Source organism: Carassius gibelio, chromosome A8 (genome assembly GCF_023724105.1).
Source record: "Carassius gibelio isolate Cgi1373 ecotype wild population from Czech Republic chromosome A8, carGib1.2-hapl.c, whole genome shotgun sequence".
In the NCBI taxonomy this organism is placed as follows: domain Eukaryota; kingdom Metazoa; phylum Chordata; class Actinopteri; order Cypriniformes; family Cyprinidae; genus Carassius; species Carassius gibelio.
In genome coordinates, this window is record NC_068378.1 from 257982 (window position 1) to 270440 (window position 12459).

The 12459-nt window shown below is 36.6% G+C and overlaps 1 protein-coding gene across 1 annotated transcript; it reads right to left on the reverse strand.

The window, feature by feature from the left end:
* Window positions 1–9: 9 nt before the first annotated feature.
* LOC128018157 (regulating synaptic membrane exocytosis protein 3-like) lies at window positions 10–6516 on the reverse strand. The gene is made up of 5 exons (XM_052603517.1): window positions 6379–6516; window positions 5228–5340; window positions 4261–4362; window positions 4021–4160; window positions 10–2979 (listed from the first exon to the last, which is right to left on the reverse strand). Exons 1-5 carry the CDS (start codon window positions 6453–6455, stop codon window positions 2767–2769), a joined length of 645 nt encoding a protein of 214 aa, XP_052459477.1. The 5' UTR covers window positions 6456–6516; the 3' UTR covers window positions 10–2766.
* Between the last annotated feature and the right edge of the window lie 5943 nt (window positions 6517–12459).

Here is a 12459-nt window from a genome sequence, read left to right on the forward strand (position 1 = left end):
AAGGTGCAACACAATCAGACTTGTGCAAATAAAAAAGAAGCAAGACGTGTGAAAGATAGCAGAAACTCTTTTTGCATGTTTAAAGGCAAAACCTCCGAGCTTGAACAACCGATGGGCTGAAAAGTAAAATATTTTAAATATGTTCAATCTGGCATGGGTAAAATACAGATTTTGCCAATTTCGTGTGAAATTAAGAAAGTGTAAAGTCGCATTATTTAGTCCAACTTATAAGTTTGACCTTACAGAAACAATTAAAATGCAAATATATTAAGTGTGCACAATGTGTCTTCTGATTCAGCTGATTTTGTAATCACGTAAAAATAAAACTTGAAATTGTCCTTAAAGATTCTTTGTCTTATGAACAGAGAAAAGATAAATAAAGGGATAAGTAATGACTAAATGTTTCTCAGGATTTAAAGAGAAATCTCTATATGAACCCACCATTCATTTTATAGTATCTACATCTTACCCAATGCTTTGAAATGTGTTCATGTACTGTAAAGTGCACTTATGATATGGCCTAGGATAATAAAAACAAGAGATTTTGAAAGTATGGAATGTGAGGCACACTTTCTTATGAACATCCAGATAAATGTTGTCATATTGTGCTGTACATCTTGACCAGTGTAGCTGTGACATTGGCAGAAAACATGTACAAAACAGTACAAAAATACTTCAAACACTGATGCATTCAAAATGATAAATCAGATTAAATGGTTTGCTGACGGTCTCATAATCCGCCTTTAAAAGCAGATCTATCTACAACATCGTGATGCAAAACAGAGAATCAAACAATAGTGCTTGTGCGCTTCCATCAAGAGAGATTAAACAGACTAAATTATACAAACGTCTTTAATGATTTGGCAAATGATCCATAAGGGAATTTTGAAATGAATAATGTTCTGGCTCTTACTGATAGTGTCACAAATGGCATCACCTCTGCAGAAGATGTGACTGATTTGACATGAATAAACTGGTACACAGATTATATGATATGAATGAGACCTTCTCCGGCTCTGATAGGTTCAGAGAAGCTATGAAATCTAATCTAGGAGGCTGACAAGAGTGAGATGAATACTTCGTTTTTTACCTACAGTGCTGCTTTCCTTCCACAAGTCTCCATAACCCCGAAGATCCACTGAAGAAACCGTCTAGAGCCACTCAGCTTCAGAGACGAAGCTAAAGAAGACTGCTGATTGGACAGGAATAGTCACAATGGTTAGAAAGACCAAAAAAAAAAAAAAAGTGTCCAGGAATTTATAGAATACCATTTGATTTGGGCATCAAGATCCTGTTGAGAGAGCGACCCCATCACCAGTCCTCATCTTGTTGCGTGTGTGTGTTTTGTAGTTCAGCGTGACCTCCTGAGAGTAACAGGAAACGGGAAAAGGCCTTTAACAGTTCCAAATGCTGGTAGAAAGAAACCCAAAACTACTTGAGGCGGTAAAGTCTAATGCGGCTTCAACTTCCCAGAAAGCTTCGCTACTTGCTACAAGAAAAGTTTTCTTGTTTTCCAGCGGACACCGTTCGGCATATCCCACAATGCAGCTGTGTGTGAGGGTTGCTGGTTTAACAGGACAGTTGGTTCTCCTCCAGAGGGCTCAATTCCCTCGATTACGTCTGCAACTCAGTTCAGACAAAAAGTGCGATTGAAACATTAGCAAAATAAATAACCTACCATCTATAAGTCTACGTAATTTTAAAGGCAAGCTTAAAATAGTACTTTACATATTTTGCTCAACAAGGGTTGCGAGTTAACGTGCAGAATGCAGTCAATAAATACATAAACATCGATCTATCTATTTATTTATTCAGCTCTCCTAAAAGGAAAACAAAGAATACGCTACTTTAATGCGACAGGAATTGTGTGCATTTCTAATAAATAACCTAACATGTGGAGTAAAGCCCTGCCCTTTATAAGTTTAATTATGAATGTAGTCTAGAGGTACGATCACATTTACCGAAATTTTACAGGCGAATTACAGTCATTTCTAAAGCAAAACATTTCGCGCAAGGGCGAAAAAGTCACAATGCATGTTTCGTTAATCTTTGTGTTGGTCACAAAATTGCCACGCCAAAAGTTTCTTGGTATGACAGTGACTTAATACGACGCTACACTGTCGACAACTGAAAACGGATTCCTTTGCCGGCAAAATCTCGCTAACATGACCGCACCTTACGAGTTTTTCTAACACGTGTTTGTTTTTTGCATTTCATCTAAGTCACTGACTCTGCTACATATCCATACTCTATAATATAACACTACAGATAATAAGAATTGCTTTGGTTTTTAAAAAATACAACTTTTGATCGGGTTTGGCATAGAGAAATGTCTGGAAACTACTAGTCTTGGAAAACCCACTCTGCTTCCTGTGTGACGTGACGTCAACACGAATGCTACATTGTCAGGAATATTTCTCGGCGGGTTTATTAAATGCCCCTATCGGTTGACCTGCAGACAGTGGATCTGTATGTAACTAGCCGTGACTGATTTTTCACAACCCTATGACGGCATGTTGCTGGTTACACCCATATCCATCTGCGAGGATCTGTTTGTGTGTGTGTGTGTTATGTGTCATGCCTGATTTGTATCCAACTCTTAATATCTGTATCGGTAAAGAGGAGCGTTCCAGCCCCGGGGCGAGTTGGCTCTATCTATCAGGGTGTGTGTTCATGTGTTTGGGGTCAGTGACGGGGTATATTGAATGAAGATACACACGTAGAGATAGAGAAGACAGGCATATTTAGAAGGGGATGTGGATGTTTCTAGGTGCACGAGGGGCTGGTGGCGCTCTCGAGCGAGGACTGGGAGAGTCGGCGTGTCAGGGGGCCGATGCTGGGGTCTGCCAGAGAGGAGGTGGGGAAGAGCTTGTACCAGCCGCCCACCATCGATGTCAGGTCTAGATCATCCAGGAGGATCTGAGCCATTCCCATGAAACACTTGCTGTCCATGCGGCCGTAATCGCCCCACACGATCACCTGGAGAGGTTAGAGGTTACAAATGAAGGATCAGTATGTGGAGAGGTTTAATATAGAGTGGTCCTAAATATTTTTTAACATTTGCTCTTGGTTTGATTTGAGTTTCTTATGTGATGCAATGGCAATGGCTTAATTTTTGGACACATCTAAAAATGTTGCAATGTATTTTTCTTAATTTTGACCAGTACATATTTTGTTTTATAATTTATAATTAAAATGTTCTGCCATAAAACAGTAAATAAACAAGGCAATATATATATATATATATATATATATATATATATATATAAGAAATTATACTTTCAGCAAGGACCACTTTCAGCAAAAGGTGTAGTAAATATACATTATAATGTTACAAAACATTTCTTTCAAATAAATGATGTTGCTTATGAATTTCTGATCATCAAAGAATCTTGAAAACACTTCCAACAAAAATATTAAGCATCACAATTGTTTTCAACACTGATAGCAATAAGAAATATTTATTGAGCAGCAAATGATAATATTAGACTGATATCTGAAGGATCATGTGACACTGAAGACCAGAGGAATGATGCTGAAAATTCAGCTCTGATCACAGAAATAAATTACATTTGAAAAATATATTAAAAAAGAAAAGAGCTGTCTAAAATTCAAATAATATTTCACTATATTACTGTTTCTACACAAAGTTTAATCAAATAAATGCAGCTTTGGTCAGCATAAAATACTATTAAAAAATAAAATATCAAAATAATTTTAGATCAATATTGTAACATATATATATATATGGTTATTTATGAATCTGATATAGGCTTTCATGTTATTTTGTGTATGATTATATTGAATATTTTAAGAGTATATTTTTCTCTACAAAGTCTGTACAAAATATGGATTGTGTAAAACAGGAGACAATAGACACTCCTGTGTTTCGAATGAGACTGTCAAAACGTTTTATGGCCTTAAATCCTTTTTTGGGAGCGCTGTGTATTTAGCTGCTAGTCTGCTGTTTTGTGAAGTGTGTGTTTGAGAAGGACAGCTGGAGTGTTTTTGACTGGATACCTGCAGCACTTTCCCCTGCGGGCTCTCGTCAAACATCAGGGACTGCTGGAAGGTTGGATCCAGGGTTTTCTTCACCACTTTGGTTTTCTTCTTAGCGAGACACATTCCATTCTCCAGGACATAAACCTTTACATATGTTGCTGACAGAGAAGTAAGCACCCAATGATGAAACAGTGTTCTTAGCTAACAGGTATTGTGAATAAAAGTATCAAACTGAATCATGTTTTAACGGTGGTGTACCTGGAATGTTCTTTGAGCCTGGTTTAGGGGTCAGACCTCGGGCCTGTGTGATCTCGACCTCTAACTGACCCCCTCTATCCACCACACCGATGTAAACATCACCTACAGTACACAGAGGAAACCATACGCTTATGAAAGCCTTCTTGCAATGGGATCCATTAACAGCAGGTGGAGACACAGAACAAGACACAAGCTCCACTCCTGAGAGTTTCTGTCTTGATGTTTGATCATAAAAGAAGAGATTAGAAACATATTATGTCTAAGTCAGACACTCCAGTTCAGCCACTATGAGCTCTTGAAAACATTACAATTTATCAGTGCCATGGAGTGAAACAGAAGAGCACAGTACAATATTATTTTATATTGTGTATATACTATGCTCAAAAGTACAGGTAAAACCCCAATAAAAAATATATCTGGACAAATCCTTCATAGTAATATATTCATGGATTATTTAGTGTACTACATTATACCTCTCATAGCAATGTGCTCAAGTTGATCGTCAATTTCCAAATTGAAGAATAAAGCTTTTTTTATGTTTGGCAGTCAGTAGAACAAAAATGCTAAATAAATTATAATTCTAAAATAAGATTGTAATATAATTATGAACTTAACGGTTTCTGAACTTAAATATTTTCAAATACGCTATCGCTTAATCGTACTTGCAATTCAGTAAAAATGCATTATACTTGATCTATTATTATTCAGCTTAACTTTAAAGCACTTCTTCTGACCCAAATAAGCAGAACTTAAGTATCTTTATATGCAATTTCATAATTACATCTATTGTTTTTTAGTTTTGTATGTTTAAAGTGTACTGTTGAATCCATTTAAGATCAACTAAAATTTCATTTCTATAGAAACTTGTATCTTATGTATTTTGAATCCAGAATAAAAATGCAACATGATTTTTCTTTTATGCTGATGGTCATTGTTGTGTTTGAGTGTATTCTGGCCATCATCTTACCCATCGGCGGTGTGGCTAATGTCTGCCGCCCCACTATCTGAGCGGGACCGAGACCGTCCAGGAAGTCACTGAACTGGCTCTCAGGGCCGAGGCGAGTGGGGGGGAAGATGAAGCTGAAATGAGCCATCAATCAAACTCATCAATACAAAGCAGGTTTGTTTCTAACCAGTACGATATATAGTGCTGCTTCATCATTTCCTGTGACAGTACCTCACACACTCACAGATGAGTGAGTCATGTCAAGATCTGAGCATATATAGGGCTGGAACTAGATAGGATTTTGACAGGATGTTTAATTGATTCATCTGTGGATTATTTCTTTCATTAATCAATTTAATCAGATTGAAAAATATCCAATATTTGTATAAATCTATATAATGCTGTCAAACGATTAATCACGATTAATCGCATCCAAAAACACAGTTTTGTTTACATATTATATGTGTGTGTGTTCTGTATGTTTATTATGTATGTATAAATACACACACGCATGCATATATTTAAGAAAAATGTGTTTATAAACAAAATATATTTACCTATCATATAAAGTAAATGGATATAAATATTTACATGGAAATATTTTTAAAATACATACTGTATACGGTGCGTATTTATGTTAATTTAAATAAAATTTTAATTAATTTAATAAAATGTAATTTATTTATGTATGCATAATAAATATACACAGTACACTCACACATTATGTAAACAAAAACTCATATTTTGAATGCAATTAATCATTTTATAGCACTAATACATATGTGTGTGTGTGTGTTTGTGTTTGTATATACAAATGTAATCATTTTATACCTTTTTTTTATTTTTATTATTACTCATTATTTACACATTTTATCAGTTAGTTGCTGCAGTCCTAATCGTACTGCACCATAATTGAATTGTGACATTATTTTCATGGCAATTAAACACATTTCCTGCTCTAATGTGAAACAAATATGTTATCATATCATCTCATGATAAAATACAGTTGTAATTTATGATCTAAATAAAACTAAACAGCTGTGGTGCTAAAAATAGGTTTCTGCTGATTCTATTCAAAATATGAGATAATTTTTTCTCTGGATTTTGAACCGTGGACATGTTTTGTGAGATCTAAGCCTCTTGGGGTGTGTGAGGTGGTGGGTCACACTCACGTCCCATCAGAGCTGTTGCTGTTGGTGCTGCCATCTGTTGAGTCCTTACTGCCCTGTCGTGTGACCCGGTTCCTCATCTCCACCGCGATGCCTGTCTCTGTGCTCCGCCGGATGGTGCTGCGCAGCTTCTTTGTTCCACCGTCTACACAAACACACACACATTTACAACCCTGCTCACTTTCCATGAATGGGGCACCAAACTTCTGGGCAGAGACAAATATTCAGCAACTGCATATCAATATGGAAGAGTGTTTCTAGCACCTATGCCACGAAATATAAAGCAGTCCTGAAGGCATAAGGGGGTCAAAACCGGTACTAGAAAGTTATACCTAATAAGATTTCCAGTGAGTGTATATTCTTTTATTTTTCTGCAAATGAACAGTGAAATGAGTCGTCAGAAATGCTGGTTGTCGACCTCAGGAGGTCAAACTAAACATTAAATCCATTAATTATTATTATAATATTTTTTTTGCAACCCTTTTACCAACATGTCTAAATTAAAGTTTGTATCATTACGCTTTTTATTAGCAATACACATTAAATATCAAAACAAAATGTTTAAATATATAAATGAATAATCTTTCTAGAATAACAGAACAGGTTATCGCAGATAAATTTAACAAAACCACAAAAAAAAAAACATTCAAAATAAAACAATACAAATTTGAACTGAAATAAGTCACTTAAAAGAACTTATTTCATTTCAGATAGTCAGAAACATTTCTCATTTTCATTTAGTTTCACTGGAGTAAAAATTACTAAAACTTTAAAATGACAATAAAACAGAAACGTCAAAGAAGTCATTCAAAATATGAATGAAAGCTATAATATGATCTCTGTCACACAAAAGCAGAGCTGAATGGCTATGCTTCATGAATCGAATCAACACTAAAATGTGTAAGAAAACCGTTTTAATCTGATGATGTTAATGGTGTCACAAGCAATGAGAAATAAGTTAACGGTTAAAAACGGCAAATAAAATATAATTTCACTCGATTATATCACAACTATAACATTGCATGATTACAATACAGTAAGGAAGGTCAAGACCTTTATGTATTTAATAATAGAAAAAAGTCACAGGCATTGAAGTGCAATGGAAAGTGCCACTTGTCACTGCATGAACCGCTCCAGTGTTTATGAAAAAGACAGCTGAGCTTATATAGTCTAGTCATATTTCATACCAGAAGTCATTTCCTCAGGTACTAATGTAAACTCATCTGTATCTATACCCTGCGTGACTTCCAGCTGCTGAATTTAGCTGACATACTTTCTTGCCAAACAATCAATCCAGACATAGCAGAAGAGCGCGATGATCACTCAAATGCTTTTGCTTTTGTCCTCAAGAACCAAATATGGAAATCAGAAGAGATAAACCACATGAAAATGGTGGTTACATTTGTAACAGGGCTCATCAAAAACACAGTAGGTGATAATAAACAATGCTAAGTTTAGCTTTCAGCCTAAAAACCTTCATGTTTCGTGTTCCCAGGGGCTCCCATCGGAAGTAACCCGGGAGTTATAAAGTGCTACATCCATTATCAAGTGCACACTAGGGTGGTCCCCATGCTGCCGAGCTCCTAAAGCTACGAGAAAAATCACAAGTACCTTAGGCCTTAAGGCCTTTGTGATGTTAAACTGTGAAGATCTTGAGTTTTGGTAAAGGGGCGTGTCCCTGACGGCCTGACAAATGTTGGTGTTTCGCCATGAAACAGGAAGTTGCTGTAACTCAGGCTAGCAAAGTCCGATCTGATCCAAACTTCACATGTTTGATAAATGTTCTGTCCTGAGCACATACCCATGCCCAAATTCAGTTATAGTCAAAGTGCCACCCGCTTTATTTAAATTTATTTTTAGCAGTCTGGTTGTTATGGTCAGCACACGTCTTCATTTGGATGACTTTTGGTACTGCTTTTAAAATTTTAGCAATAAATAAATGATTGTAATTGCATTTAGGTGTCTTGTCATGTTTTTCTTGAACTGTACAGAAATAGTAATGTTTAGGTTCAGATGTAGGAGTGATATTAGCGACTACAAAAATATTTTTGATGCTGTATTGTTAGTGAAATGGCCATTTCCATGTATATTTCGGTCAATAACGCTTTATATCCTTTTATATTCACTATAAAATGGGTAGGTTAAGGTTTGGAGGTAGGTTAAGGGCCTTAAATCTAAATTTCTTATTGATAAAATGATAAACATGTATATTCGCTATAAAATGGGTAGGTTTAGGTTTAAGGGGTAGAAAAAGTGGTATAAAAATCGAAATAGTTTATTGATAAAATTATAAAATTGAATTAAAATAGATTTCCTGATATAAGAGATATGTAAATATTTTACATTTTTAGCTCAAAATACGTAGGGATTTGTAAGTTTTAAACATTGAAATACATATAAATTGTCAATTTTGTATCAATAAAAACATACAAAAATGTTTTGTGCTTGTAAATGTTATGTATTAATACATAATCTCATTGTTTACAGATAAACAATGAGACCAGGCTTTTTAAATAAATATTGTTTTGTGGCTCTTAAATGTGTCGTTACAGATCACTGTAGTGCCTTAGTTAAAGCCATGTAAACCGATCTTCTCTTTCTCTTTACTAGTTATAGCATTAAATAAACATGAATGAACATCAGAAGGTACGTATTTCATCCGCTGAAATACAAACCGCTTTTCAACTTCAAGTCCACCGTGGCTAATCTACTCTCCTGTCTGGTTTGTTTGACAAGAAAAAATAAAATAAAATCGTCAGATTCTGTGTTTTGATCGTCAGATAACCTGTCAAACAAACTCCCTGCGGATGGGCAACAATACAAAGTTGATATTATTTTTCTCATAGATTAATGAAAATCAATACAATTACAGAAAATATTTTAAGACAAAAAATGTCTTGTTAATGATTTTTAGTTTTGTTCGAGGTAATTTAATCAACAGTTTTCAGTAACTGAAGAATACGTAAAAACGTTGTTTTTGGGACGAAAAATACACCTGCTGTTTAGGCTAAAGGCAAGATAATAAATAGAAATGTAAATATATTAAATATATTCTATAAAAGCCATAATATATATATATATATATATATATATATATATATATATATATATATATATATATATATATATATTTTTTTTTTTTTTTTTTTTTTTTTTTTTTACACAAATTCAAGATACATTTAGATGTCTTTTCAAAAAAGGACACTTAAAAAAACTCCAAAACACCGCCTGCTGATTGCATATATCTACTACTGTAGACAGATCCATTCATTATCATGAATGTACGGAAATGTCTGTGCTGTGCATAAATATAGGGCCCTATCATACATCCAGCGCAATGCGGCACAAGGAGCAGCGCAAGAGTTTTTGCTAGTTTCAGCCCAACGCAGTTCTCATTTTCGCGTCCTGCGCAGCATTGTTTAAATAGCAAATGCATTTGAGCATTGTAATCACCAATAAAGAAAATATTAAAAGATTCTGCCATCACCAAAGAGGATCTCGACGGCGCCATTGCTAATGGTATCAAGATAGCACTTAAAGAGCAGAAAAGTACTTTGAACTCTGTTGTGGCCTCGACAGTAAGAGATGCAATAGACTCTGTACTGACCCCGGCATAGCGTGACCTACATATGAACATACAAGCGACCAACACCTCTGTAAAAGAACTAAAAGCAGATGTTGAAAATCTAGCCATCGCGGCAAAACAGACACGTGACTGAGTCGTTTCCATTCAGCTGTACGTGAGGATAGGAGGGCAGTTGCGAACCTGAGAAAGCAGCTAGAATAACTTAACGATAAAGTGACGAACATGGAAGATAGGAACAGGAGAAAAAACTTGCGATTAGTGGGGTTTCCAGAGGGGGCAGAAAGCTCCAATGCAGCCAGCTTCCTCAGAGCGAATCCTTCTGAGTGGATAAATTCACTGAAAGGACGTGATATTGAGATTGAGTGGGTTCATCGCTTCTGTGACGGAAGAAAAATGTTACTTTGAGTGGCCGCGTACTTTTATGTGTTTGTGTAATGAGATGGCAAAAAAAGATCGGCAATCCTTAAGCATACGCAGTGAAATATACACAGGATAATGTCACACTGCTGTTTTTTCCTGACTTCAGTCCTGCCATGTCTACTAGGAGAAGGAACCTCAACCCAGCCCTTAGGAGGAGGACAGCACTGGTCTGCAGCCATATCTCATCTATCCAGCGATAATTAAACTATAGTTAAACTAGCAAAAGTGGATTCAGACATGCCCTGAGTGCATCTGCACCATGCGCTTTAGACCATGTGCTTAGATCATAAAATAGGGCCCACAATGTGTGATCAGAGTGTCAAGAGCACTCATGCACATATTATTATAATGGACTCACACATGCTTACTGTATGACGCTTGTACACCACTGCAATCATCTTTACCTTGATTGCAGTCTTCATCTATCAAAACTGTACTAGCGAGACTGGTAAACAAGTTAAGAAAATGTATTTTGCATTTCATCTGGACATACAGCAGTGGGATGTTGACAGTCCATTCAGTCTGTACTTCATGTGAGAGCTCGTGCTCTTCAGAGACAATCACAGAATATGACAGAGCTCTGCAATCTCCGATGTCATCAGCCTGGTTTCCTTTATATTAGCACTGTTTTGGACAGATTGTTTGAATGCATTAGCTTCCAGGATCAATGGACTGAAAACTTTCCCGGAGTTAACCAGCTTAAAATGATCAGATCACAAGCAGAGAAGCAAAATTGGGTTAAAGGGTGAGAATAGAAATTATGCTTCAGTTATTTTGTGTTAACTGCGTTAAATTATCTTAAAATTAATTGCATGCATTAACACGTTAACAATAACAACCCTAATATGTATATGCCACTTTATTAGGTACACCTTGCTACTACCAGGTTGGACCCCTTTTTTCCTTCATAACCGCCTTAATTCTTTGAGGCATAGATTCAACAAGGTGTTGGAAACGTTGCTGCAGATTTGTTGGCTGCACACCTGGTGACTATGGAGGCATTTGAGTAGAGTGAACTCATTGTCATGTTCAAGAAACCAGTTTGTGATGATTTGAGCTTTGTGACATGGTGCATTATCCTGCAGGAAGTAGCCATGAGAAGATGGGTACACCGTAGCGATGGACATGGTCAGAAACAATACTCCGGTTGGCTGTGGTGTTTAAACAATGCTCAATTGGTACTGGGTCCAACGTGTGCCAAGAAGATATACCCCACACCATTACACCACCACCATAAGCCATGCTTTCGTGTTCTTCACACCAAATTCTGACCCTACCATCTGAATGTAGCAGAAGGTAGCAGAAATCTAGACTCATCAGACCAGGCAATGTTTTTCCAATCTTATATTGGCCAATTCTGGGGAGCCTGTGCAAACTGTAGCTTCCGTTTCCTGTTCTTTCCACATTCAAAGTCACTTAAATCCTCTTTCTTCCCCATTACCCATGATGCTCGGTTTGAACTTCAGCAAGTCGCCTTCACCACATCCAGATGCCTAAATGCATTGAGTTGCTGCCATGTGACACATACAGTAAAGTACAGTGTTTGTATCAATACTGGGTGCCTTTTGCTTATGCTAGTGAACTTTGCTGCATAACTACACTGTTGCCTTTGTAGAGCAGCTGAATTTAACATCTGCCTCCTATCGGAAACTGTCTGCATCATTGATTCTGTTATTTTCCTTTTTATCACTGTGAAGCTACTTTGAAACAATCAGTACTGTATAAAGTGCTCTATAAAAAAGGCTCCCACAAAATGTGTTGATCCATCAAAGTTCTCTAAAAACATACTTTCCCCCTTGAAACTGTACACTATGGGAGCAGTGAAAAACACATTTTCTTGAGGTGGGCCGTCAGCCGTGTTGTACCCTGCCATAAGTCAAAGGTCTGGCTGTGTGAGACTCCGGGGTGTTTTTTCCTCTAACTCTTTCAGATGTCCATGAGTTTGTAGAATGATGGCAAGCGGCTCACAAACCTGGAAGATGCACAAGACAAGCACATCCAGCAATCTGTTAGAGCCTGGCAATGAAGGCCAAGCTGCTGACCTCACCATATAAAGTGAGAGAGTGGACGAGAGAGAG

What these genes read in the sequence shown, in the direction of transcription:
- LOC128018157 (XM_052603517.1), bottom strand. Translation starts at nt 6,455, where the DNA reads ATGAGGAACCGGGTCACACGACAGGGCAGTAAGGACTCAACAGATGGC. An exon ending in ATTAGCCACACCGCCGATGG is followed by an intron (nt 4,363 to 5,227) that starts GTAAGATGATGG and finishes TGTGTACTGTAG; the next exon opens with GTGATGTTTACATCGGTGTG. An exon ending in CGCAGGGGAAAGTGCTGCAG is followed by an intron (nt 2,980 to 4,020) that starts GTATCCAGTCAA and finishes TAACCTCTCCAG; the next exon opens with GTGATCGTGTGGGGCGATTA.